A 16,317-nucleotide genomic window follows, 5' to 3' on the forward strand; every position below is an offset into this window, starting at 1 on the left:
TATTGTTTTTAGGCCCAGCGATTCTTGCTTGATTAGCATTAGACTGCAGACTCACAAAAGAGCTCACATGGCAGCACACCTTGTTCGTCAATGTGTTGTTAGTGCCTGGCTGCCTGCCTGCAAATCATCAATGGCTTCTTCTGTTAACACTGGTTAGGATATGAGTGACATTCCAGAGTAATAAATGTTTTCATGAGCATGACTCAAAAATTGAAACACCTTATTGTTCACAGTCAGTAATAGTTTTCCATTTTCACATCGCCACAATTTCTGCTCATTATGGACGGACCAGTCTGAAGTTCAGACGACTTGAGGTTTTCCTTACAAAACTTGAATCCACTGGGATATTTTTAGAAATCCCAACCAACCCACATTTCATCAGCCGCCAAAATAGCGGTGTTCCTATGAATACATCCCATTTCCATTCCAAAAGGCTGCAGCTGTGATTGACGTGTCCTTGTTCTCTGGTTTACATTAGATGTGAAAATAATTGGCACCTGCACTCCTGCACATGCTCTGAAGCTGGGGGAAAAGCACAGCACCAGAGGTTTCATTTCACTCCGGAGCCTGATCTCCTTCTATTCACTCCAGATGTGGAGGCACACACGCATGGATATCCATCTGAAATTGCTAGGAAGATTAATGCAGAGTAAAGATGTGTCATATCATCGTATTCTACAGTCGCTGACAAGCAGAGACGAGAGGCTCTGCATTGATATTTTTCTCACGGATATGTAAGCCCTCATACATATCAACTGAGCACGTGCGCTTCTACTGTCCCTACCCTTCACCTCATCATCTCCTCATCCTCCACACATCCCCCCCCCCCCCCCCCCAGCCATCTTTGTAGCTTGTTATCATGAGGGTGAGCCTATTGAAGTACATTAAGCATCCAGTATCCCAGTCGGCTCTCGCAGATTGGATGTGATCTTGGCGGTTTAGCGGCTGTGCATCGCCCAGGGAGAGTAATTGCTTGCGTAATTGCACTCTGGGGAAAGGTAGAGAAGCAGGGCCTAAAATCATCCTACCTGCCCTCAGGCTGCAAGCATGACAACTCTTGTCCTCCTGCCTGTCCATTCCCTGCACCCTTTCATAACAGCCCTCCCTCTCTTACTCCCCCGCTGCACAGTGACCGAAGGGGAGGTTTATCAGAGTCGGCGGCATCAGTGGAGAGGAAGCAGGTGGCGATGGGTCAGAAGATCTCTGCGAGGGGCTGAGGAGACAGATGGAGGAGGAGATTAGGAGGGGCAAAGAGGTGTCTTACTGATAAAATGAAAAGGCAGGCGAGAGAGGGGAGACAGAGACACGCAGAGCGACTGTCCACATGAGGAAAGCAACAAAGTTCCTCACAAAGATTGTGAAAATCCTCTCGGATGACACTCTGGGTGGCCTGCACCTCACGAGGGACCAGGTCAGGTAATATTTTAAGGCTAAGGCTGGAAATATTCCCTGGCAACACTTTTTGTTTCTCTCGTCAAGTCCCGGGAAAAAGACTGAATCCAGGAGATGCGGACCCTGTAACAGGGGTCTGCACACGGCAGAACCTTAAAGGAAGCGGAGCAGTGATCACTGGGTTGAATTACAATACCAGTGCATGTGGTTCACAGATGTTTTTAAAGGACAGCAAGAGAAATCTGGGAAATCAGACTTTTTCACTTAAGTTGGTGCAAAGTTTAGGCCAGCCTTGATATTTTACTACTGACCCACTGAACCTCATGCTCCACAGCTTCACCTGGTTTCATTCTGAGATGTGTTTACAGCTGAGAATACAGTAGGTGTGTTAGGTTCAAGGGCTTTTATAGTGTGTGCGTATTTTAAAAAAAAGGTTATGCAGGGATGATGGGAGCGTGCAAGAGGCACACTAAACAACTTGAAACTTTAGCAAAGAGTAAAGCTCAGCATTAGGAGATGTGGCTACCCCGATCAGGTATACAAGAAGTTATTTAAAGTTTTCATGCAACTTTTTGTCACTCTTCTTTAATCTTCGCTTATTTTGCCTCTGAGATCCTCTGGGGTTTGGGACTCTGCACATCAAATGAGACGTTTTGAGGAGAAAGTCTTAAATACTCCGAGGTTTCTGTGTGTTCAGTTTGTAGAGGGTCGCAAAGCAAGGTCACAGCCAAAGACTTGAAAGCCACATTTGCTACACGGTTTACTACTTATTACTTAGATGATTTTTTTTTCCACCCTAACATTCAGTTGTATACGACATCAGTGCATCACTTTGTACCTATTTCCTGGCAAAGATCCATGAATAAGATCTACTCTGTGTTTCCCGAACCTTTCATCCACACGTCTCACCTTTCCCCGGTGGATGGAGTCGCTCAGCTGTCAAAGAGACATTTTAGTTTGCCGTCGCATAACCCAGACGAAGATTTGAGGGTCCTGTGATAACAGGCGGTCATGCATGTCCCTGTTCAAGGATGGTCTCAGGTGTCCGATGTGAATGACTGCTTTTTATTTTCGTCCAGCCATCCAGGACCTCCCGCTCGACGGCTTTGATCCCTCCCCAGTTGAAAGTGATGAAAAAAAAACCCAGACTTGCAAGTTCAGAGTGGGCGCTGGGGGACGAGAGAGTGAGATTTAGGAGTGTCGTTTCGAACAAATCTCAGAAAAGACAGAGAGAAATGTTTTCAGCTCTATTTCCCTGCGCTATGGGAGGATGATGTCCAACAGCGCTGGAAAAATCAAGTTTAATCTTACATGAAAAATGAGGTGAGGGCATAAAACACCCACCCAGCCAATAATTATGTCGTTTTATGGCAACCATGGGTGGTAATTAGGGGACAAAGCGGGCCGGATTCCCTGTCTTTTCCTTCTAATGCAACATTGTAAATATAACTGTATCATGTTAAATAACAGCTGGAATAGGATCCGGTCACCCTGTGACCCTGGACTGGATAACTGGAAGGAAGTGGATGGATGAATGGATGGATGGATGGATGGATGGATGGATGGATGGATGGATGGATGGATGGATGGATGGATGGATGGATGGACGGATGAATGGATGAATGGATGGATGGATGGATGGATGGATGAATGGATGGATGAATGGATGGATGGATGGATGGATGGACGGATGAATGGATGGATGGATGGATGGATGGATGGATGGATGGATGATGAATGGATGGATGGATGTTAAATAACACCAAAAATGTGCCCTCAAAGCACTTGTTCTTGCAACTACTATCTAACACCTTCACTTTGAAAAGGTGGACGTATGGCAGAGAAGGTGTGAGACAGCATTCTTCACTTTTACCACATGCACATACACATATATCTGAACCACTTACCTGTGCACCACATTTAAGGATCCTAGAAACACCTCTGCCTAAAAAAGCCTTTAATTTGAAAGCTATTTGCATTGGAACTCAATTTAGGTCAATTAGAAGTTGGAAAAATGTTCTTAGTTTGAACTAAAGTGAGAAAAACACATGGACACTGCTTAAGTATGCGAATGCAAGTAGGTGTGGGAGAAGCCGGCTGTCAGGTGCAATTTTTTTTAACGGATCCAGAGTCAGTGCCATCGGTACGTGTGATCTGCTCATCACATGTTGCACAACCCCTCCCTTGCCCCTACTTAATCCCCCTCCAGCCCATGTCTCTTTCTCTCTGTCACAAGGAGACGAGAGGGTGTGTGTGTGTGTGCGTGTGTGTGTGTGTGTGTGTGTGTGTGTGTGTGTGTGTGTGTGTGTGAGAGAGAGAGAGAGAGCACGAGAGAGGGAAGCTCACAGGGATAGACGGATGCTGAAGGAAAAAGGAGCTGAGATCTATCATCTGCAAGGCAGGAAGAGGGTGCCATGCTCTGACAACAACCCACATCCTCGTGCACACACACACGCAGACACACACGCATATCAGTACCACCCTTGGTGTGAATTTCATTCCCATCAGGGTGCATGTTTTCCTGTCTGAGGTCTTTGTATTGCTGCCACCGTGGGTGTCTGCGCTTGGTTTGTGTGTTTGTGTATGTGTGTGTATATCCCTAACCTTCCACTGCATGCATAATGTCAACCATGCACTTGGTGTAATTGCTTATGTTGATGCTCACGCGTCATTTTGTGTAAATGCGTGTATAGCACATTATGTGTGCTATGTGGGTGTATGCATGTGTGTGTGTCTGTGGTGAAGTCTGGCAGCTGCGGCAGAGTCACCGGGGAGAAGATGTGGTTGCGAAGAAGAGTTGAAGGTCGGTGCAGTAAATGAGGTCAGCCTGAATAAATGAACACTAATAAACACCAACATCGCAGCTCTGAGTGTATATTAAGCAGATGAATACATCTCCAGAAAGTACATTCTGTTATTCAGCAACATGGCAGATCTGATGTAGGTGGTGTCTTATAGCTCTGCAGTTTTTTTTTTTAACCGAGTCATCTTCCACTCAAAAATAGAGCGAGAGAGCCACAAGCCCGCCAGTTTACCCACACAGATAGATTCCCAGACAGAGCAGAAGGTTTGTTTTTCGTGCCAGCTCCACCTCTGAACTGCTGTTGTCTCTGAACCAGTCTATCTTCCTCCACTACATTTAGCTTTGTCGTGTGCCCTGCCAAGGTTTCTGGAGGTCAGTGCAACAGAAACAGCTCCATCTCTGCTCTCTTTTCTTTTCTTTTTTTTTCATTCTGTGTCTCTGACCAGCTCTATAAAATCTCTCTGCTGCATTTGTTTCTTGTTTGGCTCTCATAACCCTGCAATTACAATCCTCGTAAGAAAGCACGCTGTAATTTCGCACTGCAGAGGGAAACGTCTGCACTTCTGTCTTTCCGAGTATCCCCGGCTGCCTGCGGACCCTCGGTTTGATCGCCTGGAGGTTCACTCAGCTGATGTGCTGCAGTGCCCTTGAGCATGACACTGAATTGAAGTCTGCTGAGCCACAACTTTCCCATAAGTCGCTGCCCTCATTCTTGCTTTCCTCTGTTTCTCTCCCACTTTCATTTCCTTTCTCCTCCCCGGCTGTGCAGGAATGGCAGAGCGTGTTCAGGGGTGCGTAGAGTTTTCTTCCTCTTTGTTTTTGTGAAGTGAAATATTTTCAATAAAAGATATTACAGAATCTCTTCCTCTCAGGTATCAGCGGCTCTACTGCACTCGGCTACAGATGGTGGAACAGGAAGTCATGCATGGACTAGGGGGAATTCTTCATGCAGATGTCATGTCATGTATGTAGGTGTGAAACAAAGAAAGAATATTGATCCGTTCTTGTCACTTTATTCCAGTAAAAGCTGGCATTCCAAACTACTGCAATAACTGTGCTTTTTATTTCTTTCTTTATTTTCAAATAATGCAACAGAGAGCGGGAAAGTGTGATTTTTTTTATCATCTACTCTTTGTCAAACACCAAAATCCAATAATGCTTTATAATGCACTGCTAAAGGGGCTGTCACATTGGGGGATTAAAGAATTAGTCAGTCTTCCCCTAAGGCTCATGCGCTCTATCTACCACTTGGTGGCAGCACAGGCACAGCTTTGACAGTCCAGTCTCAGGCTTGTTGCCGTGGATGAGTGGGGAGGCTGAGGGCCCCACCGTAAACACTGGTGTGTGTGTGTGTGTGTGTGTGTGTGTGGCCCTCAGCGGGTCCTGCCACCCGGATCGTCCTGCAACCCATCAAGCTCAGCTGCCCGCTTTGAAGCTGCTGAGACTCTGCTCTGTCCTCCCACACAAGGAGAGCGGATTCTTTTCCCTTACACTGCGCAGATGTAGCGAGGTGAGGCCGGCCCAGTGATCATGCGAGATATCATAATTCTCTCTAAGGAGACATTTCGGTGCAAGTTCCTGTTTTCAACTTCATCCCTGAAACAGGGCTGTAACTTTGCTTTATGTATCCACGAGGCCTCATAGCGCGAGCTCCTGCTGTTCTGTGAGGCGCTTTGCGTCTGGAGTAATCACTCCTGTAGGAAGTAGCTTTGCGGGGACATTTGAATGAAAAATCCTTGTAAAACTGCATCTGGATTGTGTTTTTCCAATACGATCCTGCCTCAGTGCCACATGTGATGCTTAGTCAATACATTGAGGGCGCTCTTGCTCTTTCGTCACTTTCAGGGGCGCACGTTGGTGAGCATTTAGAGAGCTAGTGGTGGTGGAGGGGGTTCTTGTTCGGCGTTTGAAAGGAGGCAGAATAGAGTGCCAGGGAGTCCAAAGGTCCGAGTTAGGAGAGGGGAGAAGGGGGGCCGAGACTCTAAAAGGAGGAGGAAAGAGGAGGTGCTGAAAGGGACTCGATACCGCCCCCGCCGACAAAGCCTGGAAGAATTGCGCTCCGTCAGTGCGCCCTGCCTGCCAGTCGGAGGATGGGGATTTTTTTTTCTCCTTTCCATTCATCCATGCCCCTTTTTTCCCTCCTCCTCCTCCTCTCAAACAAGCCAGTCGGTCTGTCAATGTGCTGCGAGCGTTAGGACGAGTCAAAGCAGTGGGATTTTGAGGCAGAGAGACGGAGGAGATAACGAATGAAGCGCTTTTCCATGACCGAGAAGCGACGCGTCCTGCTCTCCAAATGATGCGCCGCATCAGATAATTTCCAGCCGGGACTGATGCTCACAACTCGCATCTTATTATTATTAATATTATTTTTTCCTTTCTATCACTTCAAAACTTTCACGTTGGCCTGTGTGGGACATTATTAGAGTGGAGATGCTTTTCTAGCGCTTTGATTTATTCCTCTCAGTTTCTTTGAATTGATTCTTGGATTTATCGTCGATTTCGGATCTTTTTTATGATTATTATTTTTCAGCGTGTCTATTAAGGATTTACAACCCGTGTGTGTTTGCTTTTGATTCCATAAAGAGGCCACTAAGGATTGTAACGCGCACTGACTGAACCCGCCGAGCATCAACACGTCTTTATGAGGATGGAGCTGTGGACACGAGTAACATCTTTTCCATTTTAAACGTTTCACCCTCACACTTTTGACCTGGTTTTGATTGCGCCCTTCTGCCACACTGACAGTATTTCTTTTCCCCGGTTCCTCTCTGATATGCTGGAAGCTAGATATTCTTGCGAGGAAACAAGGTAATGGGAGAGAAATCGCACAGAGTCGGCACAGAGAACAAGGGAACATTGTTCGGAAAAAAAGACAATCAGGGCGCACCGAAAGGCTACAGAGTTAGAGGCTGGGTGGCAATCATTTTTTCTTTTAAATATTTTTGATTCCGTGGAGTTACCTTTCAGCCGAGGAGCGCAGTTTTTGGAGAAATAAAAGGGAAGGACAGATTAACGAGGAAAGTCATGGGATTGGCACAGAATTAGTGCAACTGTGGACGCGCAGAAATCGTTTTTTGGACACCCAGACGCGCGGATTGAACAAGTTTCTTTTCCCCCTCGCACATTTCAGTGCGTGTGCTGTGATCGCTTACAATCTGCCACATTTCGGATCCATGAGGTTGTGCAGAGCGGGCTTTGGCTTCACACTTTGACTGTCTTCTACCTATAGCCTGATCGGCTGTAGCCGCGCATCTATTGTTTTGAGAGAGTCCCCCCTCGTGTGCAACAGCATCGAAACCGCAGAAAAGATCTTGCTTTTAAATGGGGCCGCATATGCTGGGTGTCAGGGTTGAGATGGCGTGTCGAAGAAGTGGGAATGGATTGGGGATCCTGCTGGTATTCTTACTGGATTTACTGGGGACGACAGCCAGCAACCTGGAGCCCATCTACTGGAATTCCCTGAACGAAAGGTAAGAGCGCTCGCAGACCTCACAGTTTCACTGGCTGACTTAATTGTAGGGTTGATCTTGAAGTTCTCCAAGCATGCTTGGGGAAAACTGATTTTTTTGTGGTTTCATTGCATGCGACGGGAGAATCATGAAACGTTTTATGAACGCAAGAAACTGAGTGCACTGCTGAGCGGTAATGCGACATGACACAGGCGATAAAGAAGAAAATAAAGTTGGATAAAGGCAGAAATTCACCACAAAGTGCAGGCCTAACTCGGAATATTGATTTTTTTTTTCTGTGAAGGCTGCCATTCTGACAGCTTGTTGGAGTGTCTGTAGAAAAGCACCTTCATCACCGTCTGTTGGATAAGGTCAGAAATTCGTAACAGAGTGCAGGCCTACAGCAGACTGCCCGTCTTACCGACACTGCTGATTTTTCTCAGTCAGGGTTCCTTTTGGACAGTTTTTTGCGGTATCTAAAGAAGAAAAAAATAAGACTATTCCGTCATTGTTGTATTCACTCTCAGTATTGTTTGCTCAGTCTAAACTGTGATCTGATAAATGCTGCTGCTCTGCATTTGTCACACTGATTATTGTTCCTGGTCCAGCTGCAGCGCCTCTAAAAGTCCCCGTGAGCTCTAAGGCCGTAGATGGAAGCTGTGTGTGTAGGATGATAAAGACTTGTGTGATGCTCTAATTGCTGTTGCTGGATGACCTTGATTAAAGTCCAGGGTAGCACTCCCTTCCTCCTTTTGGACCTCAGGCCTGTCAAACACCCAGTCTGCACACTTTGCCCGAGCTCATTTGCATTTTCTTTCCTCCTCCTTTTCCTCACGGAGAAGGTGTCAGGCATTAGCTGAGGAAATGCCATTTTAAACACCTCTCTGCTGTCCAGCCTTAATGACTGACACCACTTTTCTCACACCTCTGCCAATTTCCCTGTGTCTGAATGGACCTGCTGGCTGTGAGGAGGAGGAGGTGGTGGTGGAAGAGGGGAGGTGGAGAATAACAAGGCGGCTTGTATGGAAGGGAAAAGAGGGGAGTTTTTTTTTTTCCTTCAGTGACACAAAGATTCATTTCTGCAAATCCTAGCTACATTTCTGTTGGCAAATTGGAACAATGATATTTTGCAGCTTGATAAACACTTCTGTGCAGGCTATCAGCATGGAGCACCGCTCCAGAATAGCTCCCGTTTCTTCTAAGTACACTTTATAGAAGGGAGAAAAAAAAACACAAGAGAAAATTGACTCACTTATGCCAACCGGGCCCCCCCCGAGACAGCTTTAACTCACACCCATGCCAGGGGCTTTTTCAGAGACTAACAGGTTTTTAATGCGTCCGTGCGCTGGAGGCTACGTCCTGCCCAGTTTCTCCACTTCTCCACAGATGTGACTGTGCGTGGGCCCCTGCTGTGGAGCCAGGCATGAAGCCCTTAATGAGGGCTTTTTGTCAGCAGTGGGTGGATTCGCCCAACAGGGAGTAGAGTTGGACACGGGAGGGTAATTTCCACAGAGAAGCTCACAGCCTGGGCTTTTGAAGCCTTACAGGTGATTCCACGCTATTGTCTCCTAATGGAGTTTAGTGTTAGGTGGGTGTTAGGGCTCAGTGAATGGGCCCGGCTCGCAATTAGACGGGCGGTGGCTTTGACGCCACACTCTGCTGTCATTTCCACAGATTTGCTCGCTCATATATCCATCCAAAATACAAAAAGCCCTTTTCTTTTTATGCTATGAAGCTTATTCACGAAGCTTACTATTCATAGTTAATCAGCTTAGTCATTCCTCCAGTTTATTTTCTTGGCCCTTTTTCATGCTGTCGTGTACTTGTTTCTCCTTGCTCTCTACGTGACATGAGCAGTACTCTAGAATCAGCTGCCTCGGGGCAGAATAGGTTTTGGCCCTGGGCTGAAATATGTTAAGAGCCCGCTGCTTGTCTAAATAGTCTGCTTCTTCCAAGGACACGCTTCTGTAAGACACACACACACAGGTGGTTTCAGAAATGAGGTGAAAAGTAAGCAGAAGCTGTAGCAATCAGAGCACACGTATGGTTCACATCTTGTCTGTGTAGTAAATGGGGTGTCACATTGTTAACCTCTGGACCTTTGCTGCGTATGCCTCTTTGAAGTTTGGACCATCCACTTGCAGCTTCCCCTCCACCTCTCCTCCCATCTTTTCTTCCATCCTCTGTCTTATATTCTCTCCTTCTCACGCCTCAGTATCCACTGCTTCTCTTTTTTTTCTGCAGGGATGCATAAATTCTAATATCAGCCTAATATCAGTAGTGCAGGTATGGACTGATACCAGCCTAGCAAACTGTGATATTGGCACCTTGTTTTTTTTGCAATTATCATCTGTGCCACATCATTTGTGAGCTGGCTAAGTGTTCCAACTGAAAGCTTTAAATCAGGGCAGTTGTGCAATTTTGTTGTTTCCCTTGGAATAAACAAGGAGGTAAACTAACGGGGAAAAACATGGTGGATTGTTTTAAACATCCATATTGGCCTGGAATTTTACAATCAAAGCATCTCTTCTCATTCCCCCCCTCTTCTGTCCCTCTATTATTCTCTCCCTCTTTTCCCTACTGTCACTCTCCGTCTGTCTCTATCTCTTGCACCCCCGCCCCACCACCACCACCTCGGTGCAGTGACCAGACGTAGCAAATTGGAAACATGTGTCACATCCAGCCGCTAATTATGACGCTACAGCAGCCACAGACGCACCCAAAAAATGTGCGAGGGATGACAGAGGTGAGGAGGAAAAGCAGGCATCTGTGGGTGCTTTTGAGGGAGGATGGGAGGGGGGTGGGTGCTCAGCTGCCAGATTAATTCCTTAAATATAATATCAGAATGCACCAGGACATCCACCTTTTTTTATAGACCCCTCCACGGGTTGATGCTACCACAGCCTGACAAGAAGCCTTCCTGGAGGAATATAAACAGAGACAGGTGCTGGGAGGTGAAAGAGAAACACCGAGCGGCGGGGAGAGCAGAGCGGGGGGTGGAGACGGCCCTAACCCTAAGTAAATCAATACCAGTTAAGTCTCAAGTGCCAATACAGGTTCTGCTTGAGGAAGAGGGAACTGAACCAGAACGATCACCTTGGGAAGAGCTCCTCCTCAGACATATATTATCCTTATCTCAGCATCTCGTATTATCGGCCTTACACGGCCACCCTAATGAAAGATCGAAACTTACATTACTGCTTGGGAGTTCGGGTGGGGGGAGGGGTGAAGATGGCGTGGCTGGCAGGAGGGTGGCAGGTGACCCAAACACACACACATGCACACAGAGACGAGGATGCTGGCTTCGGTCACTCATCTGATCATGACATATGGACTTTTGTAGTTTCTGGAACCTTTTTGCAAGTCTGATTTCAGCGTCTGTTCTTAATGCCAAAAAAAGCGCTCATTCACCCCTCCTTTACTCGCACTCTCTCCCTTTTTTCCTCTCCTCTTTACCCACTTTCGTAAACGGCTGTAGATTATTGTAAATGGCTGCTGAGGGTGGGCGTCTCCCGGTTTGCTGCTTGCGGTGACTTGTAATACAACTATTCCCCCTAAGATCCACATTAAAATTTAATCCCCCTCCACCCCACCACCGCCACCCTTCCCGTTTCTCAATAATTCATTAATCGTTGGCTAATTGGCGCCGGATAAAAGACTAGCTAACTAGGCTAAGTGTTTCAACTGCAAAAAAAAAAAAAAAAGCCGCCAGAGAGAGAGAGACTGGTGGAGACACCGCCACAAATGTGTTTTTGGTTGAGGAGGTTATTCTTATTATGGAATAGGTGTTAGTAGGTCATATCACGGGAGCAGCATTCCAGCACCCGTTTACAGATTGTTTGTATATTTAAAAGCCCACACCCGTTTACACCCATCCTGTAGGTTTTGACTTCATGAATAATTCATGCTTGGAGGCCTTTTTCCGGGCTGTGTGGGTAAGAAAGCAGGAGCCTGGTAAGCCTACACGTATCCTTGGGCGAAATGATTAGACAATATCCACTGGGTATAGCGTTTTTTTATTTTTCTTATTTTTAGGAAGAAGTGCAGAAAAAAAAGGAATGTGGCCGAGAGAGGAGGCGAGATCAAAATGATATGGACCGTATTGCTCGAGTTAAACCAACGGGGCAGCAGCCCCCCCCCCGCCTTGTTTCCTCGCTCCCTTGCTCTCTCTCTCTCTCTTCCTACCGTCACTCTTCCCCCTCGGTGAAAAAAAGGAGTGTGTGTAAGTTTACGAGCTGAGAGCAACAGGAGCTGTGAAAAGAGCTTTCAGCTGATGTGGCAGAATGGAAAGGCCAGGGGAAGGAGAAAAAGGAGGCAGCCAATCCGACCAGAGGCAGCAATCTTTTCTCCTTTTCCCTCTTTCCTTCTTCCTTTGTTCGGGCAGATGGACACACAGGTAAGGGGTTTGACTATGAAAACACAGACATGCAAACAGACGTATCTATTGCGTCTGCATACACACACATATTATACACAAATGAGCCTCGGGAGGCTCGACCTCCTCCTCCCCCCATCACTGTTGGACACATGTGTAAAGAGTGTGTGGTCCTAATCTATCTCCTTTGTAGCGTGTGCTAGTGAGCAATAAACACACACCTTTACCACTAGACTAGACAGGAGGGCAGATGTGCGCACACACACAGTAGAGGTGAGGAAACTGGCACGTGTCACGGGCTGTTGTTCCACTCGGAATTTATTCATTATTTTATCACTCGATTATAAGTTTATTTGGCAGGGGCAGTGCACATTCATCAACATCATAACAGCTATAAAGCGCTGTTGTAAATATGCTGGGGTTAGCTAAAGAACTAATTTACTTCCCCGGTCCCTTGGACTTTTTCGAAGTGACTTTGGGATTTTTGGTAATTGTTAAAAGTGCTGATGATTGGGATGAAGGAGATAAAAAGCGTGCGGCTGGCTGGGCTGGTTGAAAAATGTTGGAACACATGAAAAAACAAGCAACTTTCTTCCCTGCAAGCATTCACAAAAACACACAGACATACACACACACGCTCACAGGCATAGTGGTGGTAACAGTAATCCAGGCCGGAGGTCTGACGGGGTCACATGTGTCCCCAACATCACCGGGCAGAGTGCCCTGGGTGGCTGAACCCAGAACCCCTGAGCGAGGCCCGCCAACACACACACACAGACACACACAGGCCTTCTCATTAGCTTGCTTCACAGCACACCCTTCTAAGCAGGATCATCCAATCCTCCTGGCAGCATTTGGACTGGGCCAGGTCAATCCCCCTCTCCCTCCCCCGGGTGACACAGAGGGAGCAGACTGGTGGATTGGGAAGCCAGTACCAAAGTGTGTGTGGATTTTATACGCCAGAGGGGTGTGCAGTATAAGGGCAACCTCTGTCACTGTGTTGAGCAACTCCTCTATCCTGCCTTTTATTTGCCCTTGAGTCTTCCTCGAGCCCTCTTCTTCTCTTTACTCCTCCTCCCTCCGAACTCCTTTGCTCTTCAGTTTAGAGTCTTCTAGCTCTGCGGCTGCATCCTCACAACATTTGGGTTGGGCTCACGTTGTTGCAGCTACAGCTAGCTAAACAGTATAGCGGCGGGGAGGCAGCTGACACTCTTGTCATTTTGTGTGCCGGGATTCTGCCTTGTGACAGAGAGGATGTGGTGGCATGTGTGCGTTTGTGCCCTGAATACTAAACTGTGTGTTGAGATCCCCGAGCTCTAGGCTGCTCTGTAAATGGCATGTGCAAATCCGCTTCCCATCAAGTGGTTTATGGTGGTGCTGAAATCTTTGTTTCCTCAAAAAATAATTTCTAGATACTAGTGTAGTCTCAAATTACGTGTCAGCTATGTCACACTAGCTACACGTGTGTGTGGTTTTACCTGAAAAAGATATGCTACTCTGTTAGCTGGTTAACTAGCTAGCTAGCTAGCAAGCATTTCGTTGCAGGAGCTGACGGTACTTCCTCTTTCTATTTTTGGCTAGTCTCTGCTTTTTAACAGTTAAGAGTAGCCCATCCAGGTAATTGATGTAGCTCCACCTGCCACCCACAAAATACCACAGCATTGTTTACAACATGTTTCAAGTCTTGATTTCTGTTGACACCAAACTGAGTTATTCTCAGCGCGGCGGCTGACTTCATTTCCATGTTTTAAGGCTAGATTGTTAGCACTAAAATTAACTGGTAGAAAAACATTTTTTGCAACACCTGTTTGGTGCTTTTACAACTGTTCTCCCCGCAGGCAGTTGAGGTGGAGTCCTCTTTTGCATAGACCTATACAGTTACGCAGAGCTTGTAAAATGCAAAACAAAAGACAAATGTTTTCTTTTCCCTTATCTTGCTCTCTCAACAGCCAGAATGCATTCCAGTTTCGGGCTTTACATCCTGTCACTTTCATCAACACCGCAACTCCATCACTCTCCCCTCGCCATCTCCCGGTGGACGTCAGCGTGGAGCTTTGATTGGTCGCAGGCTCAAAATGGTTTTGTAACTGAATGCTAAGAGAGAGCGCGCGTGTGTGCGCCTGCACACAAGAGAGACAAATGAGCGGGGTTTGTCAGCGGACAGCTGTGCCTTGTCACAGCTGAAGTCTTGCCAAACATCTTCGACCGATATGAGCAGGAGGGCAAAAATAGAAGAAGTGGGTGTTGTCAGGGTGAGATGAGGCAAAGATAGAGGAGACAGGACGAGAGCAGAGAGCTGACAGGCTCGGAGAGGGAAACAAAAAAAACCCAAAAACAGCCATGAAAGACAGTGAAGAGGGAGATGGATTATTTGGCAGCACAACCAGGTCTGACAGAGGTACTGGATGATGTGACATGTCCCAGCTAGTGAGAGTGACTGATGATCTGTAGGTCACCACAATGACTAGCTGCTTCCTGCTCAACTTCAACCGAGCCAGGCCCTCATTTCTCATTACTGACACGTCCCATAATATTTATCCCTGTGAAGTCCAGCGTGAAACCTGGTAAGCTTTAAAGGAATTCATTGACTTTTTGAGCAGAATAAGCTCTTTGATCAACTTAGCACGGAGCGATTAAGAGACTGGCAGCTGTTTCCCCTCCTGGTATTTACTTCTACAGTTTATATGATAAGATGCAAACACACGCAGTGGTTAAACTTCACATAAAGCAAGCTCACGGAGGCAGAAATGATGCCAAATGCTTCGTAGCAGAACAACGTGTTGATGGAGTTAATTTGCCAAAAGCTAAATCAATTCCTTTTAAAATAAAGCTACTTTTCCACTGTACAATCAATACTTGAAGTTCACTTTACTCCAGGATAAAGCGCTGTAATTTACATTTAGTGGTGAACCCGCTTTGTCTCATCTTCTTTAGCCGACTTGTGCTGCGCTTTCTGATTTTTACACATATGCGTTGCTTTCAGTGCCGTGTGTGGGCGAAAACAGGGATAATAATACGGCAAAGATTTTCTTAGCCATTGTAAGAGTCATGCTTCGTATTCAAAAGTCAACTTGCATTCTGGTCTTTTGAGGCTTCAGTCAAATGATGTCTCTGCCTCGTCTTTGATGGATTTCATCCCCCGCAATCATTCCCATTCTTTGATTGAGTGAACTGTACTCGGAAACCTGACATTTACCGGGACCCTTTCATTTTCATTGTACTCCAGGATAGCTTAGGTGGAACGCAATCTCGCCAAATCATGTCGGGGGATAACAAAAAGTACACAGTCGAACGGCGAAATGGACCCAGAAATGCGATACAGCCAGCCAGTAGCTGCAGTTGTAAATGATGAAGTGGCTACAGGTGGAGTTTTCTTTAAATATCTCATTTTACATTTATATTTTTGGCATAAGAAGCTGTTATCCGGAGATTTGCAGAAAGCACACGCAGCCGCAAAAGTAAGCAGACATGAATCACACTGCCTGCAAGGAGCCCGGTTACAAAGCAGAACAGCTATTCAGTGCTGAGCTACAAAATGATGCATGGCTTTTATTTGTGTGTGTGTGTGTAGGGAGGAGGGCGATGTAGCGGGTGTGGAGAGATGTTTGGTCTCTTGTGTGAGAGATGTAGGGACTTGTTACTCCAAAGCATCTTAGCTTTAAGATAATCTTTACCCTCTTCACTCACAATAGGTCAGAGATGATCTTCATGCTAAGAGGCTTTGGTGGGGGAACCCTGCGTGCTGGTATGGCCCTCTGCAATAACAGCCAGTCATCTTGAAACCCGGCCCAGTAATAAACGGCCACATTTATTACTCCACATATGCACAGTCCTGCTTCTCCTACCTCAGATCTTTTGCAATATTCTCCACGGCTGACTCCCACCACCTTGATGATTTTTCCAGCCTTCACGCTTTCTTCCTCCTCGGATGCTTGTGCGTGTGTGCGCACATATGCATACTTCTAATTAGGAGTTAAAAGACCGTACAGTAAGCGTAGTCCATCTGGCTTTGGCATTAGCCCATTGTTGCTATAGTCTACGGGGAAACTGACCTTGGCGAGCAGCGCGAGGGGGAAAAATCACGCTCCATTTCCTGGGTTCTGTAGAACATTTAATTTAAGTGGGACTGACATTAAAAATGCATCGTTATGATGGAAATGTAAGATTAGGTTGAACTCCTCTGCTTTCAGATGCACACGGGCCTCACGTGAGGGAAGCTTAGCAGCCACTGAACGCTATCAGTGTATCTCAGTTTATAGAAATCACATGCTGAGATGGAAGTCGATATAGGCACGTCT

The 16,317-nt window shown here is 46.5% G+C and overlaps 1 protein-coding gene across 1 annotated transcript in view; it reads left to right on the forward strand.

Annotated features, from left to right (window-relative positions):
* The first annotated feature begins 6,377 nt into the window (after window positions 1–6,377).
* The window catches only part of efnb3b (ephrin-B3b), a 90,056-nt gene continuing 80,116 nt past the window's right edge, over window positions 6,378–16,317 (forward strand). Inside the window, exon 1 of the mRNA XM_026161642.2 lies at window positions 6,378–7,665. Within this exon, the coding sequence (XP_026017427.1) occupies window positions 7,517–7,665 (149 nt within the window). The 5' untranslated portion in view covers window positions 6,378–7,516. The remainder of the gene's footprint in view (window positions 7,666–16,317) is intronic.

The sequence above is a fragment of the Astatotilapia calliptera genome, chromosome 3 (genome assembly GCF_964374335.1).
Source record: "Astatotilapia calliptera chromosome 3, fAstCal68.1, whole genome shotgun sequence".
NCBI lineage: Eukaryota > Metazoa > Chordata > Actinopteri > Cichliformes > Cichlidae > Astatotilapia > Astatotilapia calliptera.